Source organism: Phaethon aethereus, assembly GCF_964289735.1.
Source record: "Phaethon aethereus genome assembly, chromosome: 2".
Classification (NCBI taxonomy): Eukaryota; Metazoa; Chordata; class Aves; order Phaethontiformes; family Phaethontidae; genus Phaethon; species Phaethon aethereus.
Window position 1 is genome coordinate 23430820 of NC_138582.1, and position 26482 is coordinate 23457301.

Below are 26482 nucleotides of genomic sequence, written 5' to 3' on the forward strand. Positions count from 1 at the left end.
ACCCTAACATGGTATCCACCCAAGGCAACTATCTGTGGAACAGCTTCTTGCACAATGAACTTTCCCTTTTGCCTTCCTTGAAAATAGCCTCTGGCCCTTCACACACCAGCATCATTAATGACTTTCTGTAGCTTTTCTGTATCATACAAGTTTATACTGCACTCTCTCTGCCAGTAAATCCTTTGAAACAGAAGTGGGTTACAAGTCTGGCACAGATTCATCTTCTGCTCTACACAAATAATGCAGAATCCTGAACGCGCGCTTTCAATTAGGTCAGCACATGGCCACCAACAGTGGCTATCCATTAGACAACACAGACCAACATTGTCTTACCTGTACAACACCATTTTCAGTATCTTTTACATAATCGCAGAATCATTAAGATTGGAAAAGACCTTTAAGACCATTAAGTCCAACCATCAACCCAACACCACCATGCCCACTAAACCATGTCCTGAAGTGCCACGTCCACATGTTTTTTGAACACTTCCAGTGATGGTGACTCCACCACCTCCCTGGGCAGCCTGTTCCAATCTTTGACCATTCTCTCAGGAAAGAAATTTTTCCTAATATCTAGTCTAAACCTCCCCGGGCACAACTTAAGGCCATTTCCTCTCATCCTATTGCTAGTCACTTGGGAGAAGAGACCAACACCCAGCTCACCACAGCCCCCTTTCAGGTAGTTGTAGAGAGAGTGATAAGGTCTCCCCTCAGCCTCCTCTTCTCCAGACTGAACAACCCCAGTTCCCTCAGCTGCCCCCCGTAAGACTTGTGCTCCAGACCCCTCACCAGCTTCCTTGCCCTTCTCTGGACACGCTCCAGCACCTCAGCATCCTTCTTGTAGTGAGCGGCCATCTACATTAGTTCTACATAAACGTGCAGCACAAGATCACTTACCAGATAACACACTGACCTGCAGAAAGATTAGCACAAGTTCTTTGCCCCTTTTTAGAACATGTAAAAATAAATATTTCTTATACGTATGCTGTTTTATGCAAAAATCTCACATTGACTCTGGATTTCAGTTTGCCTTGGTGTCAGAATAATTAATAAACAATTCCCTATTGCATAGACGACTTGCACTCCAAGGAAAGTATTAAGTAGTCACATACCTAGCAGCAAGTTATTGAAATGATACTAATATGGAATAAATTAGGATTCACTCCCCACAATTCTATTTATACTTATTTGCCTACATGTAAAAAGGAATTCATACATGGATTTTCTTCCCAAGGCCATTTGTTTGTTATGAAGAACTTTTGAATAGTTATTTTGAATGTCCTTCTAAGGATACTCATATATGTCTGATGGGGGAGGCAAATAAATTTACCTCTTTTATCTTCATAAACATAAAAACTCACAGAGAATACATATTATTACTTCTATATTAAGAAGCAATATGTTGAATTAATTCCTGGTCTTTACTGCACTGAACATTTATATTCCTTTTACTGTATATTTATGATAAAAATGGAGTACTATCATACAGGATGCTTACAATGCAATTAAGTAAGTTCTGCACAGCAAATCAACTATATCTGATGAAATAAAGTTAACTTTTGGAGCTGTCATTGGAATACGGTTTTAAGAATTATGGTTATTTTCATGGAATGTTAGTGGTCACTTTTTTTCCAAGTCAGTCTGGGCCTCAAAATAATTAAAGGGGCATGTATAAAATAACCAAGCAGCCAGAACCCTACCTGCCAGCTAAAACTAGGAACTTCAAGTAAGGCTGATCAATGTGAAAGTGACTGGTTTTAGGATCTAAGTTTTGTCAATACAGAAAATAAATTAAAACTAAGTAACTAAAAGATCAATATATAAAAAAGTTACTATATGTTACATATACTAAGATACCATATGACAACTATATATAACCAATATATACCATTTAAAAGAGATCTAGTGGAAGCCACCTATGTGCCTCTTTCTGAGATCTCTGGGTTTGAGTTTTATGAAAGTGAGCGCTTTAGATGAACTCCACGGGTTTGCATGTGCGCACTCGAAACCCCTTACGACTGAACATGCAGATTCGTTTGTTCATTTCCTATTTTAAATTGGGATGAACTGTACCTCTCATCATCCAGCCTCATCCTAATAGCAATGCAGAACAGGACATACACAGGAGGTAACACAGGAAAAAACAAATGGCATGAATTTTGGCATATGTCTGCGCAGTGCCATGCTTTAGACAAATGACATCTAGGCATCCTACAGTGTCTGGAGATGGTTTCTACAAGACATTTCTGAAGGCACTCAGCAGCAGCTGCCTGTTGTGTTCAACATGGAACATCTGGAGATCTTCATATCTTCAGCGACTGATGACATTTAAAGTGCAGTGAAGCGTTGTTAGGTCCATCCTCACCTGTACTTTCCTTCATTAATTGACACAATTCTTTGTTTTCCTTCTGTCACTTTGTCTGATGCTTTTTGTAACATTAACGGTGGCTTCTTTTGTGGACATTTTCTGTGTGTCCCATTTACTCTGTGAAAGTTTTAAAAAGAACAGTGAGTTCCACAGCAACAGCAGAAAGAGTCATTGACGATTACCTCCTAATTTTTGAAAACAGTTCTACTTAACAAACAGAAAGACTCCAGCGTTCTTCACACAGTACTGTGATGTGGAGCAACTTTCTCATTCAGCGTGGATGCAAGCTTTTATAACTGCTATAAAGGCTATGGACATCTTTGGATCGACCCTCACGGCTTTAATCGTCTCTTCTGCACATGTGTATTCTAAAAGTGGAGCAAATAAATCTGGTTTCAGTCTAGAAGTGGAAATTAGTGGTTCCTTTTGATGTCACTGGGAGTTGAGCGTGACTAGCCTGAGACAGAATTTTCTCTACTTTATTCTATGTTTCTTAAGCGAATATATAGTTTCAAAATAACACTTAGTTCTGCCTGCATGTAAGACCCAAGTACAATATATACCTGTCAGAGCTTCATCAGCTTATTTCCAAATATTCAAAAAAGTCAGTCTGTCTGAGGCATGCAAGTGCATCCCTAATTTAAATTTATCCTTCTCCATCACCTAGTCTGTCTGCTTATTGCCATAAGCAAGACGCTATACTGTGCAGTAAATTGGGTAGGTCTAGCAAAGGACATTCAGAACCGGGCTGACAGAGACACAGAGATGAGTTAGGTGGGTTTGATTATTGCATTTCCAGTATTTCATGAGACAATTTGTAAGTGTAAAGAATGCCAGGTAAATTAGGCATCATTACAGGGTAATAATGCCAGGTGGAATAATGCCTGGTAAACTTCCACTGACATGAGTGGAAGGTACATAGTTATCTGAGAGCAAAACCTGGTGTTTATTTGCTGCTCTGGATTACTTCACATCTTTGCAGCCTGAATACACCTGCTCCTTTCCTGTCTGCTCCCCTCATGCTCCTGTTCACACACGGACTCTCCAAAGACTACACATATCAGTTATTGCCAGTCTGTGACATAATCTGGATACCACCTTTGCTTCTGGGGTGCCTAACCATTCTGTTACCTTCACTGGTATTAGGACTCCTTTCATCAGAAGCATCTTATACTTCCAAGTTGTTTTGACATTACCCTCAAGAGAGGAAACTAAAATTTCCGAGATGCAGCCCATGTCAAACCCTTTGCCTTTCGACACCGCAAATTGTACCGTCACATAACTGATGGTAGGGGTAAGGCAGTAGAATGCTTTAGAGCTTGATGCTTGAGAAAATAAGAAACAGAGCAGTAAAGCAATTTGCCCTCTACCACCTCACAGGCTGATGCCAGAACCTAAGTCTCCTGAGAGCACCACGTGCTGCATCACGTTGTGTTCTGCAGCATGCAGAGATAAAAGAAAAACTGTAGTCAATGTGAATATTCAGGTGAATAAAATGGCACATTTTGAGTTGGGGGGATAGTCACATTCTCAACTCTAGGCACCTAAACTTTAGGTGTCCCAGTTGGAAACCTGCTCATCTTACGCTTCCCTGAACAGTCAGCGGAGAAACAGAGATTCAGAATGGCAAACCAGAGCTGGAGCCTAACTTAGATACTACACTTTCACGGTAGGAAAACAGTTTTGTTTTTTTTTTTTAACCATAAGAACTTTAGACAAATCACCTTCCTTTCTTAGACACCTGCATTAGATGTGTAGAATAATGTAAATGCCCTACTTATGATCAGAAATTTTCTTTCCACTGGGTTTCAACAGTACAGATATGTTTTACTGAATGTATCTTAGCTAGAAATAGGATGCATTCAAATCCATGGGGCCTCAGGTCAGGAACCTACACGTCACTGAGTAGCCCCATTACAGTCAATACTCACACTATTAATATGTTGTGGGAATTTGCCCATACTTCCTATTAAGTCTAAATACAGAGGTCATTTTTCAATAGCTTACAAAATTAGACAAATAATTTTCTCCAACAATGTGTCAGGTATACACTATAATTCTCAAGTGTGGCCAAGTCTTCTTCCAAATTGGAGTAATAACTATGTTAGTTCTGTTCAACCATATCCAACCCGACCAATTCATTTTTCTCTATGGGCTAGTGGCTACAACAGGCATTTATGTTTTTCATTTACAGCAAACCCATGGCTCTAGATGTCACACTGCTGTAGAATCTGTTCCTATCTCATGGAAAAATACAGCAGGATCCATGTCACCAGGGAATATTTCTGTGCTACGGCAGTACAGAAGATAATACAGTGAAGATATAAAATAAACACGCATGTACCAATGTGTTGCTTGTAAGCAAATGCAAGGTGAAGTTCAATTCAAATTCCCTTTTTCATTTGCTCAGTCCTCCTCGGTTTAAATTTGCCTCACTCAAGGATGTGATTGCCAAGAGGGGACAACTTCTTATGGGGTGGGTGTAGCAATTCCACCCCATGCCGTGCTGAGAGGTCTTCCTGTCTGAGAAACCGAGAGGGCAGTAAACCAACCATAGTTTTTGGATCACTTTAATCTGCAGCAGCTCAGCAGCTGCTACACAAACAGGGCAGCAGATGCAAACATGTGAGAGACAGGCGGGTAGGCAGCTAGGACAGCAGGATTTGGGGCTTTGGTCTAGACCCAAAGCCTTGGGTGTTCATACATTATTGTTACACTGGATGATCCTTCTACAACGTGTACAACATCTAAGTGAGGGGGAGAAGCAGGGAGGATCTGATCTGAAGCCTACTGTAATTATTGAAAAGACTCGCATTGACTTTTTCAGGCTTCACATCCAGCCTTGAATGAACCAGTGTTCGTGCAGTGCACATAATTTAGGCATAACAGCAATTAATGGAAAAAACATTCCCTTTCAGATAATTAATCTAAACAGTGTGCACAATACATGCCCCAGCTGGACTGAGCTGGAAAAAAATAAGTGTGGGGGTTTTTTTGCTGTAACAAGTGTGTGTGTTATTCTGATTCCCAAATAAAACATCAATTTTGTAGCTGTGGTGCAGCCATTTTCTCTTATCCCAAGACATTAAATACACTTTGACTGCAGTGAGGAAGATTGTCACAAAAATAAGTTCGACCTGGTTGCAGCTAGTGCTGAGCGTCAGAAAACATAGTTATACTCTTACCTCTGCTGTCCTGGAGCCGTTCTGTCTCTGCGCCGTAGCTCCCGTGCCATAGACCATGGGGTTCGCACACTGAGGACCACAATTGTTCCTCTCCTCGGTGTTTGGTGTTCCAGTTGTGGTTGATGCTGTAGCTACACCTGCCTGAGCTGATTTCCCATTCTCCAGAAGACCTAGCAGGGACACATGAAATCGTGCAATTAATGCTAAGAAGCAGTTTATAACTGGCTTTGGCTTCTCTCTCTTTCACCACGTTTTTCTGATAGCACAAGTCATGGAAGGGGTGGTACGGTACTACACTGAGAGCAGTCTATCTCCTTTTGTCACCTTTACCCTCACGCATTCCATTATTGGGCCTTTCTCCCATAGTCCACTGCCCTGTGGAACACTGGCTTGGAAAACATGGAAAACCGCTCAATGAGTGCAGCATTAACAGTAGCCTTGTGGTCACCTGCGCATCTCCATTGGCTTCTCCACACACACAGTTGCTTGCATGAACAAGGGATTAAATAAGGACCCAGAGAGGCTCCCCTTAAATCTGTTTCAGTTCCGGGAAATGAAGGGATTAGATGTGAGCATGACAGATGAGACCAACATGGATGGACAGATTACTCTATTCATGGCCTTGAACATTTTTTTTGGTCAGAAGTTGAGGAAAGAAATTCAGGAAAAATATATGTCGTACTGTTTTGACTATCAGTAATCAAATAAATGATTACGTTGCCTTCTGGACTAGCTGTGTGGATAAGGCATGTGTTATACAATATGATATTGGCCAGCCTAAAAGAATTTTCTCATCTTATTGCATTAACAAAAAACAGTTGTGATTTATGGTGAGTGCAGAGGACTAAACGTCTGGTTGCAACACTGGGTCTGAAATCCAAATACAAAGAGCAAGTGGGATGCATGACTGTAGCTCTGAATTTTATTTTTGGCAAAGCTCATTTATTGTTACAGCTTTATGTTCAAATAGACCAAAAAAAAAGCAGATTTACTAACTGGCAATGCAGGTATCAAAGCTGGAAGAACCAGCAAGGAGTCACCGATACTAAGTGAAAAATAAGTATGAGGAAAACCAATGATAATGCATTGCTACTTGAAGTGTGCATTGTGTCATCAAACCTTCTCACATGAATCAGGTGGGAATTCAAGCACAGTGTTAAGGGCATTAAAAAGGAAGCAAAGTCCTGAATTCTTTCTCAGAAGAATTTTCTTTCTCTACAAGCTGCTTTATCAGTTGAAAGCAACATCAGCAGCAGCTAGCAAAGGCAATGACTGAAATCAACCAAATCTTCAATGTCTTGATATTGAAAATATCTGAAGTTGTGTAAGATTTAAGAAGTCTAAATACAAACTAGTTACTGCATTTCCCTGAGCAGTCAGAAGATGGTGTTGGAGATTTTCTAAAGCCGGTTTAACTTGCAGAGGTGGTAACTAATAATGTGAGGTCATCTACTTATTGATAGAAAAAGTTTTTAGCTGAAACCTGGAAATATTACATTAGAGTTTATATTTTTTTAAAAAGTTCAGTTTTTAGAAGCTGCCTTTTCTGCTAGATATAAAAACTAATGCCGTTCTCCCATCTAAACTGACGGGCAACTTCCCATAAGACAAGAGTAAACCTCACCTCTCCTGCATCTCCCAAAAGTCCACACCTACTTGTCTTTTAGGTCTCCACAGTGCCAGACGAGGGGCAGAAAAGTGACTTGGTGCAGAACAGTAAGTGGCACAGACTGATATCATAGACAAAATCAGTTGTCAGGGAGGGAGACGGGGAGGCAATTAAGCTACGGGTGAGTCAGAGCTCTAAACCAGGAGTCACGCCGTATTCTACTGCTTCGCCTTGCAGTGGAGCTGTGAGAACAAGCTTGAGCACAGCTCTGAACAGGCAAAATGCTCTAGGCATTACATACTAATTCCATTAATTGAATCTTGGATGTTTCAGACATATATGAATTATGAGCTTTTCCTTCTGTGGAGTCATCCTACTAAACTACTTTCCACCATGTGTCCCTTTGGCCATCTGGCCTCTACCTAAATTGTCTGGTGAAACAGCTGTCAGCTGAAGAGCCATTTTGTTATTAAGCACAGTCATTCATTTATCAGATTGTGTTGCATCTTTTGGTCTCACACAGAACGGTTTTTCTTACATCAATCCACTTCTGGAGGCTGATGGAAAATCTCTATCCTGAAAATGGTATATCTATCTCGTTTATTTTTTGTCCTCTGTTAGTTTGCAGCCTGAGCATCCTTGTTGCACGCTGCATTGCAGGGATGAGACTTTTTTTGCAATACCTGTCAGAAATGAACCAGGTATCAGAATCGTGCCTTCTACTATCAGTCTACTATATTTTTATATGGGTGACCTGGTGGCCACCAATATGAGTGCAAAAAGCAGCGCAAAAAGCTTTTTTATTTTATTCTGAAATATGTTTGCTACTCTGAAGAAACTATTTTAGAATTCTTTTGCATTGGAAAATAGATGATTTAGAGAGTGGGCAACAGTTTAAAGACTTCAGTGACTTGCCCTTTATGTATGAGCACTGAAGAGAAATGACAGTGAGAATGCATGGGCAGTGGGAGTAAGAACACAAGATTTGTTGGCAATTCATAAAGTGACACCTATTTTATAGACTAGATATGTAGCACAAAATGCTGATTGCAAAACAGAGATGATGTTGAAAAAAAGATTAGAAACACATGGTTTCTTTTAAAATAGCAAATATTTCTGCATTGCTATTTAGGGTTTGCCACAGTACACAAAAATGGAAGAATTAACTTTCTTCTTCTGTACAATCTGGAATTTGCAAGCTAGCAGGGTAGCAATACTCAGGGTCTCAGTGTCATTTAAACCAAGGTATCTGTCAAGATATTTATGTTATCCTCACCGCATGGTTGGGTAAATAACCTCCTTGGTCGAAAGACAGCGAAAACTGTAGAGCTTCAGTAGAAATTTGAACAAACGGGTTCAGCAATGTTGTTTTCATTCTCATGTTCTCTGCCAGGACAGCCCCTGCCAAAAGTCTGTGGGCCTCCTGAGGGCAGGGAAAACAGCAGATCCCATCACAATGCTCTGTCAAATACACCTATTTTATTTTCAAATGAACTGGCAAGCCTAGAATATCCTTATGGCTCCATTCCCAAAACTCGAGTTTCTGGGTGATTATCGAGGCCCCACCAATGTGATGGTGACCTTCCCCTCCGGAATGGTTCGTCAGGGTTTGGGGGACTGCCAGGCTGCTCCCGTTGTGGGCAGGAACGGTTAACAAGAGGCAGGTATTTCATTGCATGTAACCAGGCTTATTTATAAAGAACATACACGAGTCCCCTCTCGTGACGCAGGGAGAGTACCCAAGCAGCAGCCCTATTGCTCACAAATCCAAGTCTATCTTTCCAGCATGAAATGTGCTTAAAAGAATTCACTCTCCCACGGCAACGCTTACTGTCATCTTCCTTTTCACCGGCTTGCTAGGCTGCACAGGCGAGCTAACTCTTGCCTTTCTTACCAGGCCAATAGAACTCCTTCAAGCTGCAGTTTGACAAACACTTTTTTCAGCAGCACCAGGGAAAAAAAGGGTTATTTTGAACTGAAATCAATCCCTAGACTTTATTCATCACCCAGTGACGCAAGCAGTCAGACCGGCACGACTTGGGAGGTAGCACGGGGTTCGGAACAAGCAGCAGAAAGCAGCTTAGGTTGGTGCACTATCCGATCAAACCGAACCGAACCGAGCCCCACTCATCCAGTTCTCCTCATGGAGCTGCCCTGCCGTGCTATCGAGAGCCCGCGGCGGTGTATTCGCCTTGCTTCCAACCACCCCTGCGCCAGCGGACGTACGTTTGTCTTGTCCATTTAGCCTGGGTTCACCAAAGATCCCCGTTGTGTTACAGCAAAAACGGCGTCCCAGAGTTGCTGATCCAGAGTAAGATGCGATATGGCTGATGGATACAAAGGAGCTTTTTTTCTAAAATCTCTTTCACTAAAAAAGTCTGGTGATTTGCGCCGAATGATGTCAGGTCAAATAATGTTTTGTTTTGTGTATTTTCACATGCACAATTTGAATACATTTTGAAAAACCAAATTTGCCCAAGAGTGAGTTTTTTCCCCCCCACAAAAATGATGGCATTAAAGTGCTGCCTTTTGTTCAAACTTCTCAAAATATGAAAGTTTGGGAAAATTTGGATATGGACAAAAATCAACTCCAGTTATGGAATTTTACAAATCAAAACTAAAACCTGATCCCTAGGACATCTGGGTATGTTTCAGCTATTCCACAATTTAAAAGAAGAGCATTTAAGAACAGTTTTACAAGTATAACCATATGTAATGAACAGAAAGCTACCTAAAATCAGAGGGATCTCAATATAAGTATGAAGACCAGAAAGATGGGACAAATCTGCCTGAACTATGTATCCTATGTTGAGAACAACAGGCATATTAAAGGTAATATAAACTCCTAGAAGAGGGCAAAGAGAATAGAACATGAAAATTGTCACTACTAACACAGAAACAAGGGCTCTGGTATTTTTATGTCACTCATAGAAACAGTATAAATAAAATTAAGTCTCCAAAACCTGCTGCTACTTGTAATTAATAGTTTATCCTAACATTGAATATTCAGACTACCAGTAAAACACCAAGTTTTTCCAGTCTTTCTGGGATAACTTCTTACTCTCTCTGCTGTAAATGTAACGAAAAATTCAGTGTGTCCAAGCAAACATCAAAATTAGTTTTTAGGAGATTCCAAACACATCAATGCTTCTGTTACCTTAATTCTCTAAAGTTCTCTAAAATTAACCATAGCTATTATCATCATGATTCTTTGTGTTTCAGACTATTAAATCGTGTATTAATCCCAGGTAGGATACGACCATTTTGTAAAGAACAGAAGCTTTCTTCATAACAGAATTGTAGGCAGTAAACAGTTCTCTTCCGTTCAAAGGCATCTTTCGGTTCCTGAAATGGTACTTGGAAATCTGATGCAAATTCACCAATGCATTCAGAGAAATCTGTCCGTGATGCCCTTTTTTTTCTGCTGGCTGTAACATATGCCGTAACTTCTCTCTCTCAACATCTCCCTCTCTGCCTCACTTACCTTCCTGGCAGGCTGCACCTCACTTCTCTAAGAGCAAGGGTCACCAAATCCCATCTCCCACCATCTTCTACGAGACCTCTTAGTACCTGCTAGCATGTGTTCTTGTGTCTACCATCCTAATCATTTTTAAATTTTGAATGAGTTTTCAGAAATTCCCGGACAGCGGCATCCCTCAGATATTTTGTAATTTAGATGATACATACTTACAACTAGAGTCTGGAAAGTTGCTCGCAGATTGGCAAGCTTATGTCCATTCACAATAAAGCATGCTGACATCATATTTTATGTCTTAAAAAAAAAACATTTAAATGGGGAGGAATCAGGCTAAGAAAGCTTTTAAAAGAATCATTTGAGTAAATAGAATGTTCAGCACAGAGAAGTCAAAGAAAATGTAAAACATGGAATGGAAATTTTAGACATAAGACCTGTATTTCTGATTTCGTCTATTATACTGACAACACTAGTGATAACAAAACCAAAGATAAACAAAGCATAGACGCTGCTGTAGTTCTTCGTACAGCCTGGTTACAGCTAAGAATTCAAATGATCCTCTATGAGAGTATCTCATAAAGAGGAAATTTTTACTCTTAATATTTAACTCTTTCTAAGCAGATTTTAGTATGGAAATAAAGATGATGTGAAGAGGGTGAAAATGACATCATTAATTCAGATCGTGAAAGTAAAAAACTAGAGTAAAAAGCAAAATAGTGTCATGGATTGACAGCTGGCACAGAGACACAGGGGGAAAAAAGAGAACTAGGGGAGTCAATTTTGTATGACCTCCTCAAGGCTTTTTGCTAGACCTTATCTATGTATTAGAAAGCTAATAGATATTTGCTAATGATCGGGAAGGGGAGAAGGAACCAGATAACAACCTTGATGGGTAGCCCTTCATTATCAGGACTCCAGAAAACGTCTCAAAGCACAGATAGCGTAAAGGCAGGTCTGCCTGGATGTCTTTGCACGGACCTCGTCAAAAGAGCAACGTCTTAGTGAGATCCAAGATGAACTGAAAATTTCTGTGACTAACAAAGATCAGGAGTGCCGCAATAGCTAATGCCGTCAGGAAATCTGGAAGGGGTATGAAGTAGTACGGAGGCAAAGTTAATCTTAGCCAAAAGGATCAGACCTTTGTGGAGAAAATTATTCCACATGTGGTTGCCACAATATTCTCCTGCCTGATCTTAAAGCAGCAGGTAGTGGCCAAAACTGGCCATGAATTCTGACCCAAATACGCTATCGATCCGAGCCAGGACTGTGGACCCTGTGCCGTCACACGCTCTGCTATTGAATAACAAGCACAGATTTGTTTAAAGTGAGTAGCTGGTGATTAGTATGCTAACTTTATATCTTTGGAACTGACTACGAACAAACCAGTACGGTTCAATTTTCCGGTTGAGCAACACCCTTTTTTATGTATCGTGGCTGTCGTCTCATGAATAATGCATAGGATGCTGTTTTAGAAAATGCCTGCATAATAAGATACCGCACTGTAAAAATGGCCTCGGAGAAAACTCACGGTAAAGAAGAACGAAGGACGCTATCACGACGGGCAGTTGCTTCCAGAGGAAACGTATGTCTGTCACCAGCGCTGAGCTTCTTGCTTTTAATGCTGCGGAGCGGCAGCTACAGCGAGTACTGAGATACCTGCTTGTTCTCCTGACTTGGAACTATTCATGTTTGGGGAAATGGTGTATCTGCGGGCCTGAGTGCCGGTATGTACTTCTGCTGCAGAAATAAAAGATAGCGTGGATCCTGTAAAAAATGGAGTGGAGGTTGTGGCAAAAGTCAAGTTTAAGTCATTTCCTCCAAAGCAGAAGCCGCAGGGGTGAGGCCAGAGGCTCAGGAAAATGGCCATAGCAATTTTTTCCTAACAAGGAAGAATTTAGAAACTTCCAGACATAGCAGAGAGCGGGTTTGTAAGGCAGGACAAAGGACCCAGAAGATCTGCAGAGGGAGGACCTGTTGCAGCGCGAAAATGTCAGCAGAAACAATATTTTGCGTTTATCGAACCAGCAAATACAGTAACAGAATGAATTCACTGCCCAGACGTTCAGAGAATCCAGCATCATTTATCTGAACTCTAACTGAAGACGGATTTTAGGCGGCGAAGCGAAGCGAAGCGAACCAGACGTATTTACACCTTCTATACGTTCTGCATCAGCCATCGAATCGCTGCGGAGTCCCTTTGCGGAGGCGCTTGCCCCAGGGGCTGGGGACGAGGCAGGGGAAGGAGCTCTGTGCTCCCCTCCACGCACGGGGGTCCCTCCCGCCCCGGCGCGCACGAGCGGCGCGGGGAAGCCGGGGAGAGCCGTGTCCGTCCCCCCCCGCTTCCATGGGATGCTCGTTTGAACTCGGCTGGCCCTCCAGCACAAACAGCCTCTTCATCCTCCGTTCAGAAGCTGCGCTTCCAGCGCGAAGGGGGGCAGGTGATAAGTAAGAGGAAATTCTGTATTATGCAAGACAGCGGGGCTCGGGTAATAGCTGGTAGCAGAAGGCAAATCAGGCTCCGTAGATCCTGGTCTGGCCACGGTTTTGTCACATTCGGGAGCCTTATGGAATTACGTTCTTTTGTAAGATTATGGCGTTAAATGTCGAATGCAGTACAGAAAGAACTGTCTCAACGATGAATGTGTTTGATGTTTTTAAATGAGTTTATGCGCATTGGAGTCCTGGCAAAACTTGGGAGACCAGGCACTACATCTTACGACAGTTTTGGTGGGCAGGTTTGCTTATTTTCCTATTTCCTGCCGCTTCATTTCTGAGCATAAAACAAAAAAAAGAGTCCTATAGATTTCTGTATTTCAAAACTTCTTTTACCATCGCCGTTTTGAAATGAGGCGAGAGGCTCCTCTTTGTTAGATACAAGGAATTTCTAAAAGATTTTAAAACTGGAGTTTAACATGCATATGCATAAATAAACATTTGATAAATAGCTCTGAAAGTCTGATAAGATTTATTACTATAATACGAAGATTTCTCCTAGAAATTATTCAAGGATTCTAGCAGACAAGTAGAATACAAAAAGGGCAGCATTAAAGCTGCAAACCTTCATATTTCTTACATGGCCGAATTTACCAGGTACAGGCAGATGCTAAGTCTTTGCATACTGGTATATTTTTATTTCAAATTATGATAGAGAATCATGATACAACTATCCTGTAAACAAACTTAAGTGTTGCAACCCCATCTACAAGATGAAAGGCAAATATAAATTTCGTATTTATTCCAAATAGAGCACAATGCAACACTTGTTAACAATGTGTGATCATGTCAAAGCTCAAGACAAAGGATACTACATGGAAAATAAGACTCTGGAAGCAGAATAAGGGGGAATTGGTCTGACCATGAAGGGAAGATAGGAAAGGTAAACTTGAAAGAAATTGTAATCAGGGTGTTAGGGAAGGACTTAATGGCAGAAAGACAACAGAGTTTCATGGATGAAGATACAAATTTTAATAACTAGAACAGGAAAGAAGAACTGAAGTTTCACTATATTGTGGAATAAGAATTGGCAACATTTTGGAAGACATTGAAGGCTGAGTACATTTTATGCCGGGGAAAATCACAAGATGGAGTGATTTACCAGTGACACATGATGTGCCAGAAAGTGATCACTCATTCCTCCAAAGTGAAAAACTAATGTACAAATAGCAAACCTCTGAGGTGCTTTTCGTAACACTGCATTTTAGAAGGATAGGCAGTGTAGGGATCTGCTTCTCCACATGCAAAAATACAGGCTATATTTCAATATTGCCCATGAAAAATTCACCTTAAAAATGATACCCTCCATGCACAATATCTCACATCAACTAAGTCAAGTCAGCCTGTTTTCCAAAGATGCTTGCTTTTGGCTCAGTTCCTGTCTGACCCTTTCCTTAAAATACAAATAAAGAAGTTGCCATTAGAGGAAGGCACTGTGTGAGATGGAAAACAAGCAGCAGACTGCTGGCCCTCGCTCAACCATCCTTCCCACAACTGTACCCACCCTGTTTGAAGACGGGTTCTGAACAGTGGCTTAGATTTGTAGACGTTCACATGATCTTTAGAATCATAGAATTATAGAATCTTTGGGTTGGAAGGGACCTTTAAAGGTCATCTAGTCCAACCCCCCTGCAGTGAGCAGCGACATCTTCAACTAGAGCAGGTTGCTCAGAGCCCCGTCCAACCTGACCTGGGATGTTTCCAGGGATGGGCCATCTACCACCTCTCTGGGCAACCAGTGCCAGTGCCTCCCCACCCTCATTGTGAAAAATTTCTTTTCCTTCTCCTTCATGTGGTCTTTCCTTCTCCTTTGGGATGTGGTAATCAAACATTGCTCACTATGTTTTGGATTAATTTCCAACAGAGAAATTAGCTCATTACCTAGCTAATCACACATGGTATTTTAAGATGAGTAGATAGTATCACTTCAATTAATCATACTGAGGAGCAGCAAAAATATTTAGGCAGACTAAACAGAAAGCCTGATGAAAAGCATCTGAATGTACATGAAAACTGAGCTGAAATGACTCTTCAGTTTTGCTCACCAAGGTTCAGCAGCTGGAAATTGAAGTTAAAGGTTCCATGTAAGACATTAGACAGGTATTTTAAGAACGAGTGATTAGCTACTGGCCTAATTTACAAAAGCTTAGGCAAAATGTCAGCCACTGGAAAGCTGTGAATTAAGTCTGAATGTCCCAAAGGTATCCTCCATATGGGAATTAATTAATGAAAAACTAGTGGGCTGTAAGGCCAGGTGACGTTTCCAGCCTTGCAGTCTATGAATATATGAAAGGACACTGATGACTTAACTGGCTCGTGGCATGACTGCAATCATAAAATGCTTTGGCTTAGGATATCTGTATGCATGTGAAAAAGTTATCACTCACGTTTAGTGTTCATCCTAAAATGAGGGCAGTAGCTGTGTTAAAACCTAATGTCATCAGCCATTAACAATCTACTAGATAAATCTATTAATTTTTTTTCATCTTTTCCACAATGTAAACACACGGAAAGCACTCAGGCACCAGCTTTACGCAAGTAGCAGAAATTCATACTTTTAGCACTGCAAGTCCTTGAAACAATTCTGATGGCCCACCTGGGAAATATTAGCAGTTTATAAGAATGGCAATTGCAGCCTGAGGACCGTATCCAGATGAAACGTACAGAAACAGAAACACCACCATGTGCATTGCTTGGAAACTGGTTAAAAAAAAATAAAAATATTTCATAAAAATGGAGGGAATGGCTGATTATTTTGCTTTTCAGTAGCTAGCGTCCACCTGAACAGGCTAGCCTGAATCCATGACCTTCCAGGAGGCATGAGAGGCTCAGTGTTACTTCTTTTTCATCAGCTGCTTCAAATTTAAGGCTCAGCCAAGGAAACAGCAATGCAGAAACAACCTGGAGGGGCTCGGTGGATACAGAAAAACCTTCAAATGGAGAATCCTGCCTCGCAGCCTACAGCTGCCCATGCTGATCAGTAGAACATTGCTCCCCCGTTTACCTGTTTGCTTTACTTTTTTTTTCCCCTAAACAGAAGAGAAAAGGCAGTGTGACAGTCGAAAACAGAATCAGTTATGCATGTACTCATCAGGTAACAACACTGAGATAGGAACACATCCTTTATTTGCATACAGTAAAGGACCAAGCCACGTTTTTCGTGCAAGGCCACTGCTGAGAAATGCATGCACTCACACAGCTCTCCCAATATTATCCACATAATCTAGAAAAGAGTGTTGCTGTATGCGAGTCAAACAAAAAGCCTTACAATAAACTCATGGCTTCGATCATTCAGTTTCTGAGTCTTAACTAGTATTGTATTTTGACTTAAGATAAAACCCAACTTTGAATCTCAGATTTTTTAAACTTCAATCAATTTCATTTTGAAACGGCAGGACTACCTGGGGAAAAAATGGGACTAGCGATATCAGTTCTGTTTCTATTAAGAAATATATTACTATACCTGACTACAGGTACAGAAAAGACAGATGTCTGTCACTTAAATGCTGGATTACTGCACTATGTGCTCAAGGTGGAAATTTTGGAAATTCTGATCCGCAGGCAATGAGGTAAACTGCACTCTGATCTGTGTTTCCTGTATGAGACACATTACACCTCTACTTTGAGATTGGCAGGAGTCTTCACTTAAAGCCAATTCCATTTTTAAGTGTTGGTTTTGAACTATACATTCCTGAACTGGAAAATACAGGATTAGAACTGGCCAGAAAGTGTAAATTCATTCCTGAGGAAAAGAATAAACAATTTTTATGTGTCCTGAATAAGGACATAACGCTGGGGGAAAAAAAAGGAGAGCTTTTTCCACAAGAAGAAGGATTTTGCAGAGCAATTTTCTTCTGAGCATCCCGCAGGCAGGACCTGTCATTGACAAAAACCACCGCTCAGGTTTGCTGCTCAAACCCTTTCAGACACTCTCGCTGCCTCACCACCCCTCCTCCCCACCGCCCACAGCAGAGGCAGAGGGCAAGAGCTCTTCGGGTAGTTAATGACAGCCCTTTGGCTCTCGGTAACTAAGAACATTTTTCTCATGAAAGATTTCAATGCTGCAAGAAGGATTTTTTTTTTTCTGATGGAAAATTACCCAGAGAGAAGGTTCCAGATCGTCTCTCCTGCAAATCATCTCTACTGATGCTCAACAATCTCCCTCCTTTCTGGTACTGTGGCAGCTGGGAAAGCCTTTCATATAATTCAAGTGCTCAAGCACATCGCGTTTTTAGTGAGTTTATTTTATCCGCAGGTAAAGGAATATTCTGGGGTACGCTGTGGGCGATCAAACCTGGTAGGTCTGCTTTAGACTGCTGGAGGTATTTAGCAAGACTGTTGGCCATTAGCTAAATGGGAATTAATCAGCAAATAAGAGACCTCGTGGAAAAGTTAACATAGCTTTTTTTTTTTTTTTTTTTTTTGGGGGGGGGGGGTAAAAAAGTGCAATTAAGAGGCTGCCAAGGCAGGAGCAGGCAGCTGGAGAGATCTGCCCAGCCCCTGCCCTCCCCTCCTGCGGCAGGGGCATGGGGCGGCTGCTCCCACCCAAGACACCGGGACCTTTCAGGAGGCTTCATGCAGTACCTGAATGCCACTAACCACTTACTGTTAAAGAAGATTGACGTTTTTCCAGCAATTGAATCTAATACATCTCACAAAACAGCAAGCTGAAGGCTCAGAAGAAATTTTCTCATCTATCAGTTATCTCTGATACTTCACTTAAAAATACTTTTAGGAGGTGGTGGAGGGAGGTTGCTTAGTATGTTCTGATGGCCAAATAAGTATCAGTAACTTTTTTTACTGAATCATGCAACACCCACACAGCATATAACTACACAGAATGGCCGTAGTGCAAAATGGCAGCAATCGTCCCATCCAAATCACTTCCATTCCCTACACACTATCTCAAACAACATTTTCATTTGTAACAGTCCTACTCTCATAATTTATCAAAAAGCTTAAGCACAGGTGGTCTCAGTATCAATAGGGCTTTTTCCATGCTTAAAAATACGGAGATGCTTAGTTTTGGGGGGTGGGATGGGGAGCAGAAGAATGACTCGGGGACATAAAATGAAAATGCTGAAGTTCTCTGACAATGTGTTGAAATATTTTGTTGCTTCCAATCTGTATGTCACCTTTTGTTCTCAAATGACACCTGTACCTATGTGAAATTATGACAGTATTAAACGATCAAATGACAGCAAAGATGAAAATGTATGGATTGGAAGAGTTAACAGCAATGGTTGGGCTGAAAAATATGGTTATTACAAAAAGCTGTATTTATCAGCCGAGCCTAATTTTTCCAATAATTTAAATGCTGTCTTGTGGCAGAGTAAATACCGGTTTAGGCAAATACTGGAATCTTTGACTGGGTTCTGTGCTGAGAAAACCCCAAATATATGTCGAACAAAGAAAGGCAATGTTGAGTAGTTTCAAGTCAGTGGGTTGACACCCATAATTTATTACAGAGATTACCCATTTAATTCTATTATTTTCCTCTATTGCTATCTGGGGTTCTTTATCATTCCCTGATCCATAGACTGATGTAAAACTGTCATTTTTTACCAGCAAAAATTGTTATTCTTCCAGTTCTGAGGGAGGCATCCAGCGGGGCTGTGCATCAGAGTCATTTCCCGTCCATCCTGCAACACTCCCCACCCCTCTCCCGCAGACGTGCTGTGAAGTTTGACTAGAAGCCGCTAAAGCATATGGGAATGGTCAACTCTTGGGAATCTGCAGGGTCTCTGGGCTTTTCCATTGCTTTGGCTTACCTCGCCGTTCGTACTTGCAGTACTGACCGCAAGGTTTGCTATTTATGTGGCCTTCCAGAGCTGCAGAGGGATGACACAAAACTAGTTGCCATTCGGAAAGAAACCCTTTGAAGGATAGTCCTACCAAATCATGCTTTTAAGAAAGTGATTTTCAGAGCGCTTTGAACCCAATCTTCTTCTTGTGCAGATGGAAGCACCTACACAAACCCAATCTACAGAGGGACTCTACATATATAAGAAGTCTATTACCCATCCATATAAATGTCACCACACAAAAAGTTGGTGTACAAAGTTGAGCAGAGACATAAGGTGGCTGCGTTCTGAAAGCTAGATGGTAAAAGTTAGATGCAAAAGTTTTCTCTCCCTACTCTATGAAACATCCTCCATGCTATTTTTTCTTCTCTTTTTGTATGATTTAGAAAGGTTTCCTTAGTACTGTCCTCCATACAGAGGCTACTGACGACTGAAATGGCAGAGATCATATAATTAAAATCCAGAAACAGCATTAAAACAGGATCCTTTAGTAAATACCTTCTCACTATAACCAAGGCCTGGACTAAGGTGAAATAGGAAAATATTGTAATATTTCTACAGTCCAGGAAGAGGCTGTATTTATTCACCTTTACTGTAATTCTGAACTGTAATAAGGTTATCTCCTGAAAATATCACGTCAGAATCACTGCTACAATAATTTCTTAAACATACCAGATTTTGAACCAACGCATTAATAAAAGAACAGTAGTAAATGGGCACAAGACCACAAAGAGATACTGATATACCCATAATACGCACTAGCAAAAGCGATCCCTCTTTGGCTCTTAACCTAAAATAGATTTTTTTTTTTTTTATTAAATGCTTCTCTGCAGTCCGATTTAGGAGAAACCATCTGCTGCAGAAAACACGTTCTTCATTTTACAACCTGATGCTTGCTTATGCGTTGCTGTCAAGCCTTTAACTTTACGTATACCTGGTAAATGAGGGAGCAGATGACTGCGGCTGCGGTCCAAGCCAGCACCAGTCCCTGTTGTTATAGCAACTGGTGTTCGCACAGCCCTGCTCTTTGGCTGCTTCCAGCCTCTCCTCCTGTAAAGGATGGAAAAGCAGTTTTCCAAGACTTCTCTATGCGAGGTTACCTCTGAAACCCCGGATTCTGCATACAGAGTCTCGACCAGAGGCTAACGGCAAAGATGAACCTGGTCTATAAAACTCCCCACAGTTGTCAGCCATCACAAAAGAGCGGAGCAGCAGCATAAGCCGGTCGTTTAAGACAAGAATTACTCATAAATGTACAGCTATATTAAAGGCAACTACGCAAGGTAAACTGTTAGCTGGCCGGATTGCTAGATACCAATAAAATTTCTCCTGCATTCCTCTGATTTTCTTTGTTTTGCAAAGGACTCGACTCTACTCCCTTTTCATAGCTATTTGGCAAATTCTTCACTAGGGGATGAACTGATCCTAAATTGCAGATTTCATTCCTAGCAGACCGCTGGCTGCAGGTACTTTTGCAGATGCCGTGGGCAAGTTTTTCTCCCAAGTGCATCAGGTGGATCTGTGTAAAACCTGGACAATGTTTTTCTTTAATACACTTCAGGTAAAAAGACTTTACTATAAAAATAGTGCAAAGTACAAAGGACAAAACCCAATTGTCTTTGTTTTTAAAGCCTTAGCCGATACTGCGAGTCAGGTAATGATAAAAAATAAACACGTTTTATTAGTTGAGGAACTGAACAGGCGAGTCCTGAGGCAATCAATATGCAGCTTTTCAGTTATGATGCAAGAGAATTATTTTTCACTTGGTTGCTACATCATTTAAAAATTAATTACTTTTATTTGCATTTCAGTAACAATCTCCAGCCAAGACTGGGGTCTTACTGTGCTGGTCACTGCTGGAAAACAGAAAGGAGAGAACCTGTCCTAAGGAGTTTGCAGCCCATGAGCTAAATCAGGACTGTAAGGTCTCTCCGACCACAAGGCAACATGCTGCTTTATCCACTCCGAGGCACTTTCAGGTGTAACAAAGAAAAAAATAATTGAATACAGCAGCTAACTCAGTCACTGAAAAACGAAAAGAAATAGAAATAAGATGATTTAAAGCCTGCTTTAAAACAAAAATATATTTTTCTGTTATAGTTGCTACTGAAGGGGTTTATAAAGCGCTTTTACAGTACTAGTTTCTGGTGGGAAATTGTGCATCTTAAGCTACTAGCCTACACATATCCACATATCAGCAAGTTATCCCAGTGTAACACAGCAGGATATCCAAATGTGTTCCAAAATACTTGGCTGTTTTTGTGCGGTTTTTGTTAATTCAACCTTTTCCCCACGGTTTGCTTGTAGCCCATGGTGACTGCCCTGGGGACGCGCCTGCTCCTGCAGATTCTTAATTCCCCAGAAAGTCATTACTTGTGCTAACACTTCTACTTAGCTGAATCAGACCCTCTAAAGAGGAGGCAATTTGTGCAAAGGGTTGCAAGGATCAAGGAAGGTTACTAAGCAGAAATGTAGTCTGTTATTTTCCCCAGCTATAGCCTACGCAGCAGCTGAATCCTGTGAGAAGTTCAACGCTTACATGGCAATGGATGTTCTTAAGAGAAAGTGCTCTATTGTACAGGCTCACCCTCAGTCTCCCCTTTTTTCTTCCCTCCGGGAAGCCACTCGCCTATGAACAGTGTGTACACTTACCTTCTAGCAGATGTCTTTCAATTTTACCACCTGCAGTGCTTCATGAAGTTATTTATTACTTTTCTACCCCCCTTCATCCGTATCAATTTACTCTGTTGTACTGGGTTTGCATGGCCAGGGTTTGGTAGCGGGGGGGGCTGCAGGGGTGGCTTCTGTGAGAAGCTGCCAGAAGCTTCCCCTGTGTCCGATAGAGCCAGTGCAGCCGGCTACATGATGGACCCGCCGCTGGCCGAGGCCGAGCCCATCAGCGACAGTGGCAGCGCCTCTGGGGGAACGGAGTTAAGAAGGGGAAGGAAAAAATGGCAACAGCAACTGCAGCTGGAGAGAGGAGTGAGAATGTGTGAGAGGAGCAGCCCTGCAGCCCCCAGGTCAGAGCAGCAGGAGGGGCAGAGGGGCTCCAGGCGCCGGAGCAGAGGTTCCCCGGCAGCCCCTGGGGAAGCCCACGGGGAGGCCGGCTGTGCCCCTGTGGCCATGGAGCTCCATGGGGGAGCAGATCTCCACCTGCACCCGGGGAGGGCCCCACGCCGGAGCAGGGGGATGCCCGAAGGAGGCTGTGACCCCGTGGGCAGCCCACGCTGGAGCAGGTTTGCTGGCAGGAGCTGTGGCCCCGTGGGGGATCCACGCTGGAGCAGTCTGTTCCTGAAGGTTGGCACCTGTGAGAGGGACTCACACTGGAGAAGTCCGTGGAGGACTGTCTCCTGTGGGGGGACCCCAGGCTGGAGCAGGGGCAGAGTGTGAGGAGTCCTCCCCCTGAGGAGGAAGGAGCAGCAGAGACAGTGTGTGATGAACTGACCACAACCCCCATTCCCCGTCCCCCTGCGCCGCTGGTGGGGAGGAGGGAGAGAAATTGGAAGTGAAGCTGAGCCCGGGAAGAAGGGAGGGGTGAGGGAAGGTGTTTTTTTAAGATTTAGTTTTTATTTCTCATTCCCCTACTCTGATTTGATAGATACTAAATTAAACATTCTCCCAAGTTGAGTCTGTTTTGCTTGTGATGGCAATTGCTGAATGATCTCTCCCTGTCCTTATCTTGTCCCACAAGCTTCTCATTATACTTTCCCTCCCCTGTCCAGCTGGGGAGGGGAGTGATAGAGCAGCCTTGGTGGGCACCTGCCACCCAGCCAGGGTCAACCCACCACCTCTTCATCATTGTCTAAGTCTCAGCAGCGTACTGCAACAAGTTACTAACGCCTGTATTTGTGGCTGTTAGTCACTTGTCATGAACCTAGGAAAAGACGGCTGCGTTATTTTAGCTACACTATAACAACTGATATTGTCCTACACATCTTCCTGCAAAAAATAGGGAGATTGCAATACACTTTATTAAAATGGATGTAAAAAATCTAGTAGGGAAGTGAACAAATACTCTAAAGAAAGGATCTGTTGAAATAGGAAGAATGGAAAGTGAAGAAACAATTAAAAAAACTTGTTACTTCCTTTTTAATTTAATAATATTGTAACTTTCAAAATGCTTTAGTAAAGATACAAATATTTGGCTACACAAATATATATAGTTCCAATGAGCGTAGGCACAGAAAGTTAAATATGCCGGTTGACAAAAAGAGAAGGATATAATGAAATTTTGGGGTGGAATGAGATTACGAAGATTAATATATGGTACTTACTAACCCTTTCTTCATTGGTACGCTTGCTGATCCTGTATCCCATGCATTCTTTTACCCCTGAGTGATTTAACTCTCTTTCCATTTTTATGTCCAATGTCTGGTTGTGTTTTTTCCACTTAACTGAAACATGTCGACAATCACAGCCACCTTTTACTGCTTTTGACTTATTCCTGAAATCTTTCCTTCATCCTGCCTCCAGTTCTCTCTCTTCACAGAACAGCAGCAATTTATTCCAAGTGAAAAATGACAACGAACTTCATCCTCTTCTCCCCGACTGCCTTTGGCTGGTGCCCCCCCCCCGCCCCAGCTGCCTCCTCTCTTTGTAAGTCCCAGTTAGAGAAGTTTCCTACCTTCACTTACGTCAATGTCACACTCCATCTCCTCATCTCCCCCATCCTACTCTTATCCCCTCACCTACTCTTCCCTTTTGTCTCTCACTCTTGGGTTGTTTTCAGTTCTCACACTAAAGGCATGTTTTCCTATTCACGTCTTAAACCCATACTTGACCTAATTTGCCCCTGCAGTTGCTGCTTCCTCTCCCTTTCATCTGTAAATTCACCAAACTTGCTGTTTCTAGTCCCTGGAGTACCTCTCCTTATTCCTTTCCTACCTCAAGTCTTACACTACAACAGGTCTCAGTGAAGTACCTTATGACTTTCATGGCACTAATTGGGGCTGATGTGCATTCCTCCAGTTCCTAAAGCTGCTGCCACCGTGGCTGTGTTGATGGGTGAATCTCACCCTTCCTGAAGTCGTACTAGTCCTTCCTTTGCTCCTATTAGTCTGTCCTCTCCTCATTCCCTTCCTCTCTAAATCTATTCTGCAAGGTTGTCTTGTAAAGAGTTTCTCTTACCCTAATCAGTCTCTATTGGACTTGAGTGTTGTCCTCTTCTCCTTATCTCTGGTATTCTCATCTGTAAACACAAATTCAATTATCGCATGTTTCTATGAAGAATACTTACCGATCTACCTCTTTATCACCTCCTCTTCAATATCAAATCTCAGAATATCTGGCTTCTGTATATGATGTTTAGGCACCAACTCAAATTAAACACAGCAGAAATAATGCTAAGGATGGGTACTGAGGAAAGACTTGGTGTCTTCATTGCTGGAGACAAGACCTGTCTTTCAACCTGTCATTCAAGCGTATCAGCCAGTATCATCTTGAACCTCTTTAAATTCCTTAATATAATCTTTTTTAATACAGCACTTCATATACCAACTCACCTTGAAATTCTCATAATTTCACATGTGATTACTACAGTCTTTCTGTAGCCTTCAGGAGTACAACATAAACCCTTCATGCCTTCTCCCTCCCTGTTGTATTTTGGTCAGTGCAGAGTCAGCATCTCCCTATTCCAGCTGGCCTGTGATGCCCACCTTTGTGAATTTTTGCTCCTGCACTTTCATGATTTCTTCCTGGTGCTTTGTAGCTCACTATAAAAATCTGCAAAGCTACTTCTTTTCTTCTGAAGCTGCCTATAGGCATTTACTGCTTTATATGCAAATTATCATCGAATAGTTTGAGTTGGAAAGGACCTTTAAAGCTCATCTAGTCCAACCCCCCCGCAATGAGCAGGGACATCTTCAACTAGAGCAGGTTGCTCAGAGCCCCGTCCAACCTGACCTGGAATGTTTCCAGGGATGGGGCATCTACCACCTCTCTGGGCAACCTGTGCCGGTGTTTCACCACCCTCATTGTGAAAATTTTCTTCCTTCTATCTAGTCGGAATCTGCCCTCTTTTAGTTTAAAACCATTACCCCTTGTCCTGTGATCTACCTGGGGCAGCGACCATTTTCATGTCGTGGTTGTACAACACCTAGCACGATGAGTTTCTGGACCTAGACTGAGATTTCCAGATACCGCTGCAATACCTAATAACTCTGAAAACATTTTAAACCCCACGTCAGATCAGATCAGATCAGAGCTCCTCACTCCCTTTCCCACCTCCGCCCCACTGTAACAGCTCAGCTGCAGAACTAAGAATGTGCCACACTGACAAGACCTGGGAAATTCAAACTTGCAGGTCGGCTGCGGCGCAGCCCACCACCTGATTGCTTTTCTGCGTATCGTCCTCATTCGAGGTAGCGCGAAAGAAGGCTGGCATGTCATGACCTCTTCCTTATTTAAAACCTATTTCCTAAATGACTTCTTTTGCAAAAAAAAAAAAACAAAAAAAAAAACAAAAAGCCAAAAAAAAAAAAGCCACGTATTCCCCAGCGAGAACCTCAGAGCCCAAGTTCTCTTCCCCCGGTGACGCCACGCCCAGCCGGTGGCATTCACACGCGCTCACGCCGGCAGCGCCGGGGGAAGGTCTCTCGCCACGCAGCAAGCCCTGCCCGAGGCGAGGCCGGCCTGGGCGCGGCGGCCGGCAGCCGCGGGGCGGGCGGGGAGCGGCAGCGGCTCCGGGCGCACGGTGCAGCCGCGGCGAGCCCACCCTACGTGCCAGCCCAGCCTTCGGCGTGGGCATTTCTCGGTGAGGGTAGAAAAAGGCGTTCTCCGACAAGCAGGTAACGCAGGTAGGTGCGGACACACACCTGCAGACGCTGCCTGCCTGCGCGTTTCTGTGCCGCGGCCTCTGCCCTTCCCCCGCGGCGCCCACCCGCGGCGCGGCCCCCACTCACCGGGGCGCGGGGCGCCCTGCTCCCGGCCGCTCCCGCCCTCCTGCGGCGGGCCCTCGGCGTCGGTGTTGGTCAGCCAGGTGGACTCGGTCTCCCGCGTCCAGCTCTCGTAGTAGCGGGGCTCGATGGCGTCGGCCCTGCTGCCCCCGCAGCCCATGGCCGGGCAGGGCTGCCGCCGGCCCCGCTCTCCCCTGCGCTCTCCCGGCTCGGCTCGCCCTTCTCCCCCTCCTCCCCGCCTTTATGATCCCCACTAGCTCCCCCCACCCCGTCCTGGCTGTCCCCTCCCCTTCTCCTCCCGTTACCCCCTTCCCTCCCCGCCCGCTGGTCTCCGCTCGCCCGTCCCACCGCCCCCCAGCCCGACCGCCTTCCCGCTTCCCTGCGCCGAGGATTCATACGCACAGGATTTATTATACACACGGGCGGGCACTACGAGCCGGCCTGCCATAGCTGACACTGCCCAGCAGTCCTCCTGGCCCGCCTTTGCACCCCACTTATGTACCCTGAGTGGGTCTTGCACCCCATTTCATAAAGCCACCTGCCCCTTCCTTGACTTAGCCGGGGGAGCCCGGCTTCCACCCTCGCCCTTAGCCGATTTGCGGCAGTGTAATTGCGGACTGAAGATGCGATACTGAGCGCTCAACTCCAGAGGAAC

General features: G+C 43.2%; 1 protein-coding gene across 1 annotated transcript; it reads right to left on the bottom strand.

Moving 5' to 3' along the window:
- Nucleotides 1-2380: 2380 nt before the first annotated feature.
- On the bottom strand, nucleotides 2381-26161 carry BAALC (BAALC binder of MAP3K1 and KLF4; the record flags this gene model as incomplete). Its single annotated transcript, XM_082014980.1, has 3 exons — nucleotides 25834-26161; nucleotides 5554-5723; nucleotides 2381-2485 (listed from the first exon to the last, which is right to left on the bottom strand). Exons 1-3 carry the CDS (start codon nucleotides 25985-25987, stop codon nucleotides 2381-2383), a joined length of 429 nt encoding a protein of 142 aa, XP_081871106.1. The 5' UTR covers nucleotides 25988-26161.
- Nucleotides 26162-26482: the final 321 nt, after the last annotated feature.